At 37.0% G+C, this 15,056-nt stretch overlaps 2 protein-coding genes across 2 annotated transcripts; both read left to right on the plus strand.

Moving 5' to 3' along the window:
- The first annotated feature begins 877 nt into the window (after nucleotides 1-877).
- On the plus strand, nucleotides 878-6,821 carry LOC109993799 (uncharacterized). Its single transcript, XM_020646879.3, has 4 exons — nucleotides 878-1,158; nucleotides 3,201-3,628; nucleotides 5,128-5,168; nucleotides 5,259-6,821. Exons 1-4 carry the CDS (start codon nucleotides 981-983, stop codon nucleotides 6,232-6,234), a joined length of 1,623 nt encoding a protein of 540 aa, XP_020502535.2. The 5' UTR covers nucleotides 878-980; the 3' UTR covers nucleotides 6,235-6,821.
- A 1,406-nt stretch (nucleotides 6,822-8,227) lies between these two features.
- Nucleotides 8,228-13,236, plus strand: LOC109993796 (heme transporter hrg1-A). The gene is made up of 3 exons (XM_020646875.3): nucleotides 8,228-8,638; nucleotides 10,641-10,808; nucleotides 12,005-13,236. The coding sequence occupies exons 1-3, from the start codon at nucleotides 8,509-8,511 to the stop codon at nucleotides 12,139-12,141; spliced, it is 435 nt and encodes a 144-aa protein (XP_020502531.1). The 5' UTR covers nucleotides 8,228-8,508; the 3' UTR covers nucleotides 12,142-13,236.
- The last annotated feature ends 1,820 nt before the right edge of the window (nucleotides 13,237-15,056 follow it).

Below are 15,056 nucleotides of genomic sequence, written 5' to 3' on the forward strand. Positions count from 1 at the left end.
GACACTGAAGAAATTATATATGGAAATGTTTAAAGTCGGGTCAAAATACTCTGCTTCGATTTATTTTTTTAAATTGTTTTAAATCTGCCTTCCATAATAGCCACAAAATATAATATTATATATAATAATAATAAAATAAAATAAAATAATAATAATAATAGTAATAATAATAATAATAATAATAATAATAATAATAATAATAATAATAATAATAATAATAATAATAATATAATATAATATAATATAATATATTTGGCCAAAATCGCCACAAAGGAAATAATTTGGACGTAAGATACTGTACCAACCATAGACTGTAAGGGTTATTAAAGGTGAAACCTTACTTCCAGAGCTCAAATACAATTTATTTTTTTTCAAATTGAGTGTGAAACATGTCAGGGAGGAGAATGCAAAAAAAAAAACAAGAGTACTGTACAAAGAGGCAATACAAAACAACAACTCATACTACTGAGAAACTACTGAATCAGGAAATTGAAGTATTTAAAAATTGTCCACTAAATCTTTTTACAAGATACTGCGACTTTAAGTTTATTTTTTTCCATTTGTGAAATTATTTTTGTAGGCTACTGAAACCATGCAATTAATTATTTCCTCCATGTTATTTAGTAATGCATAGGCTACTGTTTTCACGTTATATTCTAGTACCTAGTTATTAAAAAATAAATGTATTACCGATCAATATAAAATCAAATGTAATGAGTACACGTTCAACAATATAAAATGATTATACATGAATAGTATTCTATAGATGATTAATGTTTGATATTTATAATTCATGCAAATCAATTTGATGTATTTAGCTTACCGTCGGGAGGAGGGCGCTCTGCAGCAAATTAGACGCGACCACACGGAAGGTGGATTCTCCAGTTTCCGGATGTTGTGGATGTTGTGGACGGCGCGTATTTCACAGTGGTCGACGAGACGCTAAACATTTGATATCGTTTATAACTTCAGCCTTCAAAATGACAAGCATTAGACACCAGAATTTCCGCAGCTTTTTAACTGAACGCTTTACTTCCGCGGCGGTGGACATTTTTGGAGAAGTTGAAGCTATTGTGGAGGCTTACTACGAGGAAAACAAACGTCTGCGGGATATCCTGCACATGGTGGTCAACCCCGAGATAAAGATACCGAGGATAGGTGGGTTACTAAAGTTATCTGTATACTGACGACACTTCCAGCAATAATAAGCCGCATGGTTTAAATACAGACTTGTTAGCTGGTTACATTGTAAAACATTTGAAAACAATAAAAGCTAATTGGCTTTCTAGATTAGCCCATGTTTTTATTTTCTTCTTTCATTGTATGTATGCTTCTTGCTGTTGTTTTGTTTATGTAAAGCACTTTGTGACCTTTGTCTGTGAAAAGCGCTCTATAAATAAACTTTATTATTATTATTATTATGTAGTTTTATTCACCTATGTATGAGGGACAAAAAATGACTAAAGTATAAATAAATAAATGTTGGGAGAAATGCATACAATAGTGTATAAATAAATAATTTAATAAATGCATCAATAAATATATAAATAAATATATAAATGCTGAAAACAATACATCAATGAATAAATAATAAATACACTTTGTTAATGAAAAAGGCTCTTTATTAGGGATGCAACAATACAGTCAGCCCACGGTTCAATACCTACCTCGGTTTTTTGGTCACGGTTCGGTTCTGACGGGCCGGGCCGTTAAAATGTTTCCAGTGTTTTAGACAAATTTTACAGAACATCAAGGGATTTAGAAAGAGAGCTACTTTTTTTTCATTTTAAAACTATTTATTTTACTTTGAAGTAAAGCAAATTCAAGTGCTCTCCTTTCAGCCTATTGGAAAGTCAGATTAGATTTGAACATGAGGTAAACTACAATTAGCTCAATGAATGTCAACAAAAAAGTGCTTTGGTGGCATACTGTCATATTTCTCTTTTAGTTACGATTATTGCTTCTCTCTTATTCTTGTAATGTTCAGTATTGTAAATATTTTGAGTATTAACAGCAGCTCAAACGATTTAAGAACACTTCAAAATTGAGGTTCAGACGTGGTTTATGTAATAAGAGCAGTGAGGGTGATGTGCAGACAGAGGAGCACTCAGTTGATGTTGACAGACATCAGTTAGTTAACAGACAGCAGCCTGCCATGTAGTTCACATACTTCACTGGTTAACATGGAAACTGTGGAGCAGATGATCAATTTCACTTTTTCTTTCTTGTCTGTCCACTTATATGCATAATGGCACGTTCCCCGACTCTTGCTCACCCGTCTAGCTCTCTCTCTCTCTCACGTGTGCAGACCCACAGTTATGTTTTAATGCATGTTTTTGACATAATGAGGGAGAGAGGCTTTCGGGAAAAGGGCGTTTGCGGCCGTTAATACACCTGGACGAGTGGGAAACACTGTGCAGTACATGTTTTCCAGGAGCGCACGCTCGCTCCACACTATCAGAAACTGGTCCACATTTCCACATTAATTGAGTTATTAATTTATTTCTGTATTTTTACATTTACACATCTATTTATTTATGTGTCCACATCGAAGAAAAGTATATATGTAAATTTGCTTCTGTCTGTTTTTCATAATTGATCAATCTTACTTCAGTAATATTAGGACAGCCCACTTAATTTACATATTTACTTTTCCTTGTACAACATGGACACAGAAATACATAAATAAATATATTAATATATTTATTTATATACTATGAATTGTTGCATTTATTTATATATATTTATTGATGCATTTATTAAATTATTCATTTATTTATACATTATTGTATGCATTTCTCCCAACATTTAATTATTCATTTATTTATACTTTAGTCATTTTTTGTCCCTCATACCTATGTACCATTTGTGTATGCTCCTCTGTGCATGCAGTATACGCTATCATAAAGGGGAGCATTTGTAGTTATGAATCCCCATCAGACTGTCAAAATGCATTTGATAAGTTAGTGATCAACTGAAGTACAGATGATTTCACTTTGCATTAATGCTGCTGTTAAATACCTTCAGTTAAATACTTTTCCTCTACTTCAGCCCAGCAGAAGGACGAAACGGCAGATAACAATAACACATTTAATGTCTGTACTGCACATGTTCATGAAAAAAGCTTTTTGTGCCCAAACTGAAGGGAGAATTGTCTAGTTTATAAAATATGTGGTTTTTTTTGTGTGACCCTTAAATAGATGATATTCAACACACCGGGATATCTACAGGCATTGGACATGGGCCCTCTGAGCAGACCGGGAGTGTGAGCATGGCAATATCAAATCCATTGCCGTTAAATCCTAAAGAAGAGCAAATAGAATATGACATAGGTCAGGGATCAACCAATCGACAAGTTCTGGAGGAAGCTGATAATCTTATTATATCAGATTGGGTTAAAAATGACCCCGATGCAGAAGACTTAAATATGCAGTCCACTGACTCGTATCATGTTCAAGAAGTGGAGGTTAACCAGGAAAGTTTAGCCACAATCTCAGTGGATGAAGGGAATAATGACGATCCCCTTTCCTCACCGGACTCCGATGATTACCAACAGCTATCCATGAGCGAGGAAAGCTCAAGTGAAAATGTGGAATCTCAAAAACACAATAAAAAGAAAAGGATAGAGGTAAGCATGTTCAAATGCCAGAGAGCCCATGAATCAAAGCATTTGATGAATAAGTCAGACTGATATGGACTGGTCAGGTCTTTGTGATGTAGTTAAAAGGGGTTTGTGTAGCAAAACATCAAAGTTATTTTCTAAATAAAGGATACAAGGAGCCTTTTGATTGATTTTCCTGACCTGTAGGTAGTGGGTTAGTGTTTGGGTAACTAACCATTGCATACTAGTGCTGAAAAAATGAAGTGACTAATGATCTTTTAGTAGACAAAAAGTTCACTTTGAAGCTTATTGTTAGTTTCTTTTGAAAAGCAGAAACACTCATTGTTTTCTTGATGTCGTTTTGGATTTGAACGTCTAACACTCTTATCTATTGAGTGTTTTTATAACAAAATGTTTTGGATAAAAGCATTCCCAGTTGACTGAATATAAGTATGAATTGCCAATGATAAAACAGTCAATATATAGATTGTTTTTCAGTAAATTGTAAGACACTTAAGGTAAGTAAAAATGATCATTAAAAAGAACTCACCATGGGGCGCAGACAGTGAACAGGTCTCGCCCTCCAAGTGGACGTTGAGAAACTAGGATGGATTTTTTTAAATTCTTAGATATTTTATAGACCAAACAATTGATCCATAAATCCTGATATAAATCAACAGATTAATCAATGGTGAAAATAATCGTTAGTTGCGGCCCTGATTCTAAATCTACTCTGGCTTTGACCTGGTCATTACAAAAGGCCTGTTTTTAAATTTTGTCAGGAGACATGCCGTGGCATACAGCTAACTAATGTTTAAAAAAAGCCAGAGTGTAATCTTTGTGTCAAGAACTTGTGTTCCTTCACTCGGCGTATGAGGCACTCCAGATGCACCCTGGGGTGGGCAATGGTGTGTGGGTCTCACTGGTCTCACTGATCTCAAGGGCACACATCTGGGACCTGCCAGAGGGAAATGCCACACGGGCAACGGCATAAAGAACACCTCAGTTAACCACAATGACCTTCCCAGGTGTGAGGATGTTTCAACTTTTGCCAGATCTGTTTGTCACTGGTATATCAGTGGAAAAATGATCCTGAATTTGAAGATACAGCCCCTTGGGAGAGTACAGTGGGACTCGAATGCACTTTCAAGAAGCCACTTACAGATGACTTTAATAAAGTTAGTCTGAAAAAGATTACTTCCAGAAGTTTAGAATGGCCCATACTTCACCCATTCAACCTTTAAATTCAGCATCATTTCCTGTTTCACTCCTTGAGCTCTAATCTGGGCTCATTGTCAGCCTTAACCAAACAAACTCCAGTACAACACTAAACTGTATTTATAAATGCATGTAGTTGATTTAAGATGTCATACTTTAAATGATGGTATGAAACAGTTGACAAACCTCTTGGTGTCCTAATGAATGTATATACTGTTTTGATTATTTTGCAAGGTTTATGTTTGATAGTTAAAGTTTAAATTAATGAGTTCATTTCTTTATTTGGTGGAAATCTTCCTCCACAATAGAAGAGGCGCTCCCTGCAGAAAACCGTGCTAGAAATGCCAAGGTAAGATTATTAAGACTGTGTGAACTACAATTTCGCTGCATAGCTTCCTTCTTGCTTATGTGCTAACAGTCGGAACCTTTCTTTATTCAGGATGATGCCCTACAAATCTCTTATTCCTACCCCAGCTGACTGCCACTCTTTTTTGGCAAGGCTAACTGAAGCCTACAAGGACTTCCCTGATGATCAAAAACCTCTGATAACAAAAATGGGCCTCACTGAGAATTTTGAATCAGTGGACTGTGCTTTTGGAAAAGTCCCAAAGGGTTCCCCATTGTCGTATCAGTGCCCTTTGCCTTCAAGCAAGGATTATCAGATTCATGATGACGCTCCCCCTCGCCCAAAGCTTCCCTTGTTATCGCCACACATGTTAGATCCAATGACTGATTGTCCTACTCTCAGTGCAAAAGAACTGGAACATTTAACGGTCCTGCAGATCAACTTGGACGCAGCACAAAGTCTGGAGAGCTCCACACGCCCTCCACATGGTCACAAGGAATTAGCCGAGGAGCTGCGGAAGCTGCGTCTTACCAGTCGTTTTTGGGAAATCTGCAAACTCAAAGCAGGACAGAGTAATGTAGAGCACCTGATATTTAAGATTCGGAATGGAACCCGTCGGTCCAAGACGGCGCAGATAGATGAGGAGATGAAGACTGAAGCACTGCGGGAATACTGTCGCAATGTGTGTGTCAACTGGTCCCCATGCGGCCTGGTCATCCATCCTCATGCTCCCTGGCTGGGGTCGCAGCCTGATGGGTTGGTGTATGACCCCAAGGAGAAGCCCAAATTCGGGCTGGTGCATGTCAAAGTCATCCAGTCCAGGAGCTTCATCGACGGCAATTTCCTGGTCTGCAACTACGGAGTCCTGCAGCTGAAGAAGACCCACTCTCTGTATTGGCAGATCCAAGGAGAGATGATGGTAGCAGGCATGTCGTGGTGTGATCTGCTGGCGGTCTCCAATGAAGACATACTGGTTCAACGCATCTACAGAGACAAGGCTATCATTAACATCATGAAGAAGAAGTTGAACGACTTCTTCTTCTATTACTACTTGCCAAGTCTGTTATAAGCTGATGTCACACTGCGTTCATTCTCAACATTATGTTCCCCACGGGGTGATGGTTGGGAGTTTTTACAGATTGGACATGACTTGAATGTAATCTTTAAAGAAAACGACCCACAGTACATTATTACAAGGAAGTTTCTTCTTTTGATCATCTCTAAGTTCTCATTGCAGCTCGAGAAGTGTGTTTGGTGAGTCTTATTTCCTCTAACCTTGAAATGAGAGATGAGTCATTATATTAAATGCTTTTCAAAGTTTAATAAAATGTTCTATTGGCCATGTTTACCTACCATTCTATACTCCTGTCACCTGTTATAAGGCTGCTAGTGATGTGAAGAATATTTCTATAACAGATTAATCTACTTATCACTTATTCATTCATTTGATTAATGATTTAGTCCATGTGATGTCAGATGAAAGTAAAACAAATCTGCCTCAATTTGAAGAGTTCAAGCCCTATTTTATGTCTGATTGGATTTTTGAAGAAACAGAAATATCCTCATTTGATCCGGTTTTAAGGAGAAGATTTGAATGTTCAAAATAAAACGTATTGTAAAAAAGCACAAAACAAAATAATTCACTTGTGAACCGCTCTCCCACTTTCTGGCTGCTTTCATCTCCTCACTCTTTACATGACCTTTGAACTCTTCAGGTCTTCACCTTTGAACTGCAACAAAAAACATATTCAGCTCTTACAGAACCAGCCCCCCTTCACTGTTAATACTGGATTTTCTACAATTCACTTAGCAGACGCTTTTATCCAAAGCGACGTACATCAGAGAGTAAGTACAACACAAGCAAGGATCTAGAAAAAAAGGGAACAATGTCAGTAAGAGCAGACGATCAGCTTTGAGTCTGATTGGACACACAGGTGCTGACAGGAAGTGACCAGAGGCAAAGCACAACATTGACGGCAGTTCTTGAGAGCTCTAATCAGTATAGAAACCATCTCATAAGTCATCGTTATCAAATAAAAACCATCGTCATTACCATCGTCATCATCAATAATATGGAGACCATCATCATTAAGTTAGTAGGTATTCATGAAAGAGCTGGGTCTTTAGCTTTTTCTTAAAGGTGCAGAGGGACTCTGCAGATCACATGGAGTTTGGAAGTTCATTCCATTTTCTTTAAACCAAAGTTTAGATGTTTTTATATCAATGGGTTCTTGGGTATAAGACCATTACAGATGCTAAATGTTAATTACTGCCAACCCAGAGGAGATGCTTTATCTAGTTTCATGGTCAAAAAAACGAGCATTTTTTTAAGGAGGTTTTAATGTTCAATAACAAATGCTATTTAACCCCTAAAGTCATTGGCATTAGACTTAAAGAAGTTGACTGAAATCTTTCCCTTTGTGGAGTTTGGGTTTCTTCAGACCAAAGACCCTCTCAAAAACAAACCCAATATTAACATCATCAGACACAATGGTTTAGGACTTCAATACATTTTGTAAGAATTGTTTGTAGACTTGATTTTGATATGTACAAGCGGTGACCTGTAGGGAATTTTAATCATTTCTAAATTAGAGGTTGGAGTTTGAGATGCTTTCTATGCAGCACCCTACCTGCTTGATTGAACCAATCAACAGCAGACAAAGAAACATCCAGCATATTTTGGCACTGACCCTACGCAATAGTGTGTTTTATTTAATAGACAGTTATAAACCTAAACATATGATGTCCCAAAAAAAGTATTGAATTGAACTAAACGGAGCATTGTTGCTCAATAAATCATGGTAGTTAATTTTGAAATACAATTATATCATCTCAGTTTTATGAAATTCTCCTATTTGATGGCGATTAACTTCATTCTCTCAGTTAAATGAAAAAGACATTTGAAAAGAACTAAGAGTAATTTTTCAATTATGATTTTTTTTCTCCACCTAGTATATGGTAAATCCTCCATGTGCACAAAACAGTGGTGTTTCCGCTGAGCTCCTCTAGAGGGCGCTGTGTGATTTAAACGTGTAGGATTTAGCGTAATCTCTTGGGTTAATATCAGATGACGTTGAATGAGGCGATGTGTTTTTTTCTGCTGATAAAAAAAATTGAACAAACTAAAGAAACGCTTTGTCATGTCACACTTTTCCCCCTCTGTGGGAAAACAATAATTAGTCAGCAGGAAACTCATAGTTAGTGACATTTTGTCCTCTCGCGTCTCTTTGTAAAACACCCGGATGCTGTTGTTTTGAAATTATCAGATCGCTGCTCTCGCCCGTCTTGTCGAGCTCTTGTCACGGCTTCACTTTGACCTTTGTTTTTTTTTGTTGTGTTGATAATGGCCATTAATAAAACTTACATTAGTATCGGATATGCCTCGTTTGGGATGCTTATGGGCTTCTCCGCTTTCCTGGTGTGGAACATCGTGTTCAAGCAGCCGTGGACTGCAGCCATGGGAGGACTGTCTGGTAATGTCAACAATGTGCTATCTACATGTAGCTGTATGTGTCTGTAAGTGAGAGGAGAAAGCTGTAGGTTTCTTGACCCCCCTCCTCGGACTGAAGGTGCCCAGAGTTAAACAGAGATCACTTTAACTTGTTTGTGAAGGGCAGACATGTCAGCTGTTCTGGTGTGTCAGACAATCAAGTGAAATTCTGATGTTTTTGATGGAAGGGCAACATGTTCTGATGCAAATGTGTTTATTCAGAACTAACATGTTTCAGTACATGGGTTCTTCTTTGACCCCCACATGAACACTCTGGGACCATCTGTAGGAGCTAACTATAACATTGGAGGTATACAAAAGTGTTTTAAATAGTAAAAACCTTCTTACCATATAAAGGTCACTGTTTGATAAATAATGAAAATGTGAAGCTAAAAGATTTCAGTTTTCTTCAGTGTTTTAATAAGACATTGATATTTAGTATTAAAGGTGACCCATGTTTCAGTCAGCTTTGGTTAATAGTTTAATGTGTCTGCTATTATCTTTTCTAAAATTGAAAATAAAATACACAGAAGCATATAAAACTGGGGGCGAATGGTTGATCTAATGTAAAGCAAATGAAAGTGTTACTAAAAGAAATACACACATCAGACATTAGAAGTTATCTGTTGGTCTGTAGTTATATTACTTAGTTAGTTAGTCAGAGTGTTAGCCTTAATATTTACAGTCTATGGCTTTAGCAAATTTATGCTATCGAGCTGACCTTTGAACCAAGGTTTGCTGGTTCATATCTTTAACCCCTGCTCTTAAATGTCCTCACAACAATGTACTGTGATCCATTTTATTGGTTGTTTAACCTATATGTATACGTGAATTTAACCCCATTCCCTGAAAAGTTGTCACAGTTTTAAAATATGAATGACATCTCTAAGGGCTGTTTAATTTTACAGAAGGTAATACGTTTGCTACACACTCAAATAAAATAAAAAAAGCTCTTTTTCTCAACACCAGTGTTAATGAAGATGTATTAACAGGTCCATCATTGTAGCAATGGATTGAACATTGTGTCCCCACCCTGCACAGGAACAACTAAAGTGTAAACATCACTTCCATTCTCTGTCAGGCTTTTTGCTGATTGCTTGAGAAGTTAAGTTCACTGTCATGTAGAATAAATGTATAACACTGAAGCTACAAAATAAGAGGGAAGAAGAAGTGATTCACTGACTCAGCAATTAACAACACGCTGTGTCATGATGTGTGTGTTATTTAAGTTCAAAGTAATGGTCATCCACACTTTGGTCTGCAGCTGTTACAGTATGAGTGAGTTGTCTTTAAAGTCGACTTCACCTGACACTCAGTTTTTAACAAAGCAAAGCATTAGACTGTATACTGCTACTGGGTTCTGTTCATTCATAAGAGTTTCTACAAGATTTCAAATTTTCTCATTATTCTTCAGCAGAGAGCGGCTTGGAATATTTTTCCTTAGCTGTTTTCAAACATGTTCTCCTGAAAATTAAATTTCTAAAGAAATGAAGGACAGCCTGCTGCTGAAATTTGAATGAGTTGCTCTTCATACATGTCCTCCACACCCTGAGGTTTGCCCTCTTGGATCTCAGGAGGCAAGACATGACATAAAAAAAGACGTTCCATTTTAATTTCGTCCTAGAAGAAATCCGAGGAAGCCCACCTGATTTTCACTTACTTTAGTAGGCATAAGGCATTGCTTATCCATTCTTTTAGTCTGGAGTTGTTGTTCTTTTTCAGAGTCTAACTCAACCAGCTGTTTAACATCCACAATAATAACAGGAAAGTGTTGTTTCGGGTTCTTATTATATCTGTATTACAATGACACTTTAATGTGGCTTTAACAAAGATGAAACAGTTTTCAAATAATGTTGGTTTTCACTTTGTCTACTGAAGAAACTGCATCATGTTTAATTATCAAAACATAAAAAAATCACCTCCAGTGTTCATCTCTAGAGAAACAATTTGTAAAAGCTAACTTGCTGTTTGTGTTTGTACCTCAGGTGTGCTGGCTCTTTGGACCCTGATCACCCACATTATGTACATGCAGGACTACTGGAGGACCTGGCTGAAGGGCCTCAAATTCTTCCTCTTCATGGGGGTTTTCTTCTCTGTCCTGGCTGTCGTGGCATTCATCACTTTCCTGACTGTTGCCATTCACCATAAGGAGTGTAAGTTCTTCTACATGGCTGTCCTGATTTAGACAGCTCGGTGTGCTGCTTTTCCTGCACAATTCACCTGGGTTCACTCAGAAAAGTTTTATCTGTCATCACACGAAGCACACTTAACCAAAAGACCCTTTATACAAATATAAAGGTCAATATCTTGACGTTTTTGGAGACTCACTGTGGCATTTTCTTCGTTTACAACTGGGGGTTATATGTCAACCAGTTTTTCAGAAGATACACATCATACTGTTGATTGTCATAACAAACAAAAATACCAAAAAGATTTGGGACAACTAAAATATCCTGAGTGACCTAATTGGAGAGCACCACTGGAGTTTGGTGTCCCCATTGCATCTCTGCTTTTGTTGTGTGTACCTAATGCAAACTACCTACATTTCCCAGAATGCCGTTTAACAATCCTGAAGGAAATATGTTGAGCAAATATCTAAATGTTAGTTAAATGTGTCTTATATTTTCTTTATTTTTTTCTTTTGTACTTTTTTTTTTAATTGGCTAAAATTAAAATTTTTGACATAAACTAATAGATGTTTATAGAAAGCTATACAGATTTAAAATGCAATTACAAAAAACAAACAAATAAATCCATCGTAAGAAAAATAAAGTACATTTTTTATACTGTATAAAATATAACATTTCTGTTTGCAGTTTGCAGAAGATATTCCTTCATTAATTAGTAAAATGTTAGTCTCTCTCTCTCTCTCTCTCTCTCTCTCTCTCTCAATATATATAAATATATATATATATATATATATATACAATGACAGACACTGGGTAAATCATCACACATTCTCAAGACATACATGTGATATTCTATGACCACTTAAAGTTGCTCTGAATCTTACTTAATTGACGCTCTTAACTTTTAACAAACTTCATTCAGGAGTAAGTTGTTTATAAAGGTTTGAAGAACTTTACATTTTTTAAATTGTAATCTTAAAAGTTGTCTTAATTTGTATTCTTATAATGTATGATAAAAACGGGTCCTGGACTTTTCACATAGCAGTGTGATCTAGTAAGTGAGTAAATCCTTCAGCCAGGTCCCAACATCATGTTGAAAGTCTTTGCAGTTAAGTACTCCAGCAATGTCAAGACCTTTCTAGAGAATATATTTCATGTTTGGACAGGCATGTGAATATAAAACTAGACTTAATGATAAACTGTGTTTCTCCCTCCAACAGCCCTGACTGACCCCAGAAGCCTTTACCTGTCCTGTGTGTGGAGCTTCATGAGCTTGAAGTGGTCGTTCCTGCTCGCCCTGAGCGCTCACCGCTACCGCAAAGAGTTTGCTGATATCAGCATCCTCAGTGACTTTTAAGAACACTTATACATACCGCATCATGTAAGTACACAGAACTTGGAGTGAACTTACTGCTGGCCTCACAGCAAGCAGTGATTATGGACTTTTTAAGAGAAATCAGAGGAGAGGATGATATATTTACAGTGTGGATAAGCACCTTGATCTTTGGCAAGTGTCTCCTCTAAACCTTCTTTTGCTTTCATAATGTGTGCAGGGTTTGTTGTTGGCTGTGCCACTTTAAAGACAGTCCTGTTTGAAATGATCAACAGTGAATTTTTATTTTTCCTTACCTTAGCCCGCTTTGCCATGCATCTCCATAATTGTCTCACAGCAAACTAAATTATTTTTAACCATGACTCAGTGAAGGGAATTCCTGTGCTATAACACAGTGGTAATAATAAGCTGCAGTTTCATGTTGTAGCCACTAGAGGGAGTCATGGTTCCAACAATAAAACACCATGAACAATACATATCATGACTTGTATCGATACATAGTATTTACATTTCTACCAATTCAATATAAAAAATGAAGACTTCTGGGTTTTTTTCACCACGAGTTGCACATGTGTGTGATGAAATCTGCGTATCACAAAGCGTCTATCCTGCGGAGAACAAAGCGTTTTATGGTTGATGGACCGTGTCAGGGTCCTGCAGAGGAGCAGGTCGAACTTAAATCCTTGCTGCATCAACATGAATGCTTTCATGTGCAAGTCCAAATCAAACCACATGTTCTAGTTCAATGTATCGCAGAACTATTAACGGGCATTTGTAACATAATGAATGACTTTTATATTGTTTTTATTTTTGTGACTTACGAACAGAAGTGGGAGTGTAGGATTAAGCTTCATGTATGGCTTTAATTCACAATATTAGTGATGCCACTCGTGTGCATTAATGTTTTATTGTCCTCGTGAATGATGTATGACACTCATGTTGTTGCTTAATGAGATTACTTTGCCATATTTTCTTTAAATCTACATCTCTGTACATGACTATATCAGAGATGAAGCATTGTGTATCACCATGTATCACCTGACTGATTGTAGGCGTGTGTGTTTGTACAAGAGTGTGTCTGAGTATCACATTAATAAATATGTTTTTTTTTATTTCAAATTCTGCTGTGTAATGTTGTGTTTTTTTGTGTTAGGGATTTGAAAATAGAGATGTCAGCAGGTATTAATTGTTCCTCTTTTTTTTAATAGGAAGCAGTATCCCTTTCTACAGTTTCTGTTCCTCTGAATCGTTTGATTTCTCTGTGCTTTCAAAAGGAATGATACTAGCAGAATTAGAAACCGTTGATCATTTTCTACATAAAGTGCTGTGGCTCTCATTAAAAAAAAAAAAAAAAAGTGTCACACAGGCAGATTAAGGTGCTACATGTGATTCTTTATGCTCAGCCCAGGACGGTCGGTGTTGGGCATTATAGGGGGGGGTTTTAACCATAAGAGGAACAAACCACATTTCCCACCAACCCTGAGTCAGGCAATTATTCCATCCGTCCACTTTTCTATTTTGTCCCTCAAAGAGGAGTTTTTTTTTTTTTGGTGCATAATTTTGTTCAAGCAGCAGCCTGATAGAAAGACTTTGAAGTTGATGTGAAAAATGTGTGACTGAATTTATAACGACACAATCAGTGTTTGGTGCATTAATAGTCATGTAGTTATTCATTTACAGAACAATATCTTGTTGAATCCAATCTGAAGCTGTTAGGAAAATCTCTTGTAAAAAAGTCTTAATGAAAGTGACTCTGGCACGAAGAGTTTAATTATTTATCAGGAGCTTTTATCTTAAAAAAGACACTATCATTATTTCACTGATGCTGTCCTGCATCCGTCCTCGTGTGTTTAAAGGACATTTTTGGTGGTACTTATATCTTAATTGCATTACACTGGTTTGTTTGTAAGCCTCCAGAGTCTCATTGCATCAAGGTAATTGCGATGTTGTGGTTAAATCCCCATGGCAACATTTTTTATCTGGCTGTCATAAACTTCGACATTAAGAAACTGAAAAACAATCCGGCTCACTTTCCACTGAGCAAGCTGGGGGCTTTGGAACCAAATGCGTCCTATTAAGTTTATACACCAGCCTGTAAAACGTGTGTGTGCGTATTGTGTGCGTGTGTGTGTGGTATGTAAAGAGAGGGAGGGAGGGGTCTGGTTTTATTCAATTATGGGACTCCTTTCTACCCAAATCAAGGAAGGAAGTTGTCTCAAGTGTTGACTGGCAGTCTGGCACAGTGTGGTGAGAGTGGAAACAATAGTTTATGCATTCAAATAACAAAAGTATCCTAAACATCCTGTACAATTAGAAAGTCAAGAGCAACAGCAGCTGAACCGAACCTGTAACAAACAACCTACAGCGGATATTATTCCTCAGCTCTCATTGTGCACACATGCACACCTTTCATGCAGATGATGTCAGAATCAAAGGATCGGAAAAGACACAAACATACCTCTCTTCTTAACCTGGACATTTTCATTATAAATACTACTCACATCTATCAGTGAGAGGTTGACCGTAACACTTACTTCTTATTGTACTTTACGTGGGTATTTCTTTTCTATGAAGAAACAGAAAAGGGTTTCCTGTCACAACTTCACCGACCACCAAGGTGCATGAAGAGAGAAATGACCCTGATGAAGTGCTGCTGGAGCTATTTCTTTTATTTGCCACCTTAATCTTCCATTCATAAACCTGACTACATCTCAGAGAGAAATGTTCTCCTTTGTACCTCCTATTTGAAGGTTTCAGCAACATTTGAGATTCATATTTTACATAAAGTATGATGAGATATGATGCATTGTAAAAGATCAATCTACTCCCACTGTCTCGTCTTAACTGCAACAGTGAGGTACTACTCATATGAATGCGTGTATGTTCATGGTCCAATAATGTGCTTTTACCTTGCACACGTTTTTGGACTAATCATGTAC

The sequence above is a fragment of the Labrus bergylta genome, chromosome 5, assembly GCF_963930695.1.
Source record: "Labrus bergylta chromosome 5, fLabBer1.1, whole genome shotgun sequence".
In the NCBI taxonomy this organism is placed as follows: domain Eukaryota; kingdom Metazoa; phylum Chordata; class Actinopteri; order Labriformes; family Labridae; genus Labrus; species Labrus bergylta.

What these genes read in the sequence shown, in the direction of transcription:
- LOC109993796 (XM_020646875.3), top strand. Translation starts at nt 8,509, where the DNA reads ATGGCCATTAATAAAACTTACATTAGTATCGGATATGCCTCGTTTGGG. An exon ending in AGCCATGGGAGGACTGTCTG is followed by an intron (nt 8,639 to 10,640) that starts GTAATGTCAACA and finishes TTTGTACCTCAG; the next exon opens with GTGTGCTGGCTCTTTGGACC. An exon ending in TGCCATTCACCATAAGGAGT is followed by an intron (nt 10,809 to 12,004) that starts GTAAGTTCTTCT and finishes TCCCTCCAACAG; the next exon opens with CCCTGACTGACCCCAGAAGC.
- LOC109993799 (XM_020646879.3), top strand. Translation starts at nt 981, where the DNA reads ATGACAAGCATTAGACACCAGAATTTCCGCAGCTTTTTAACTGAACGC. An exon ending in ATAAAAAGAAAAGGATAGAG is followed by an intron (nt 3,629 to 5,127) that starts GTAAGCATGTTC and finishes CCTCCACAATAG; the next exon opens with AAGAGGCGCTCCCTGCAGAA. An exon ending in ACCGTGCTAGAAATGCCAAG is followed by an intron (nt 5,169 to 5,258) that starts GTAAGATTATTA and finishes TTCTTTATTCAG; the next exon opens with GATGATGCCCTACAAATCTC.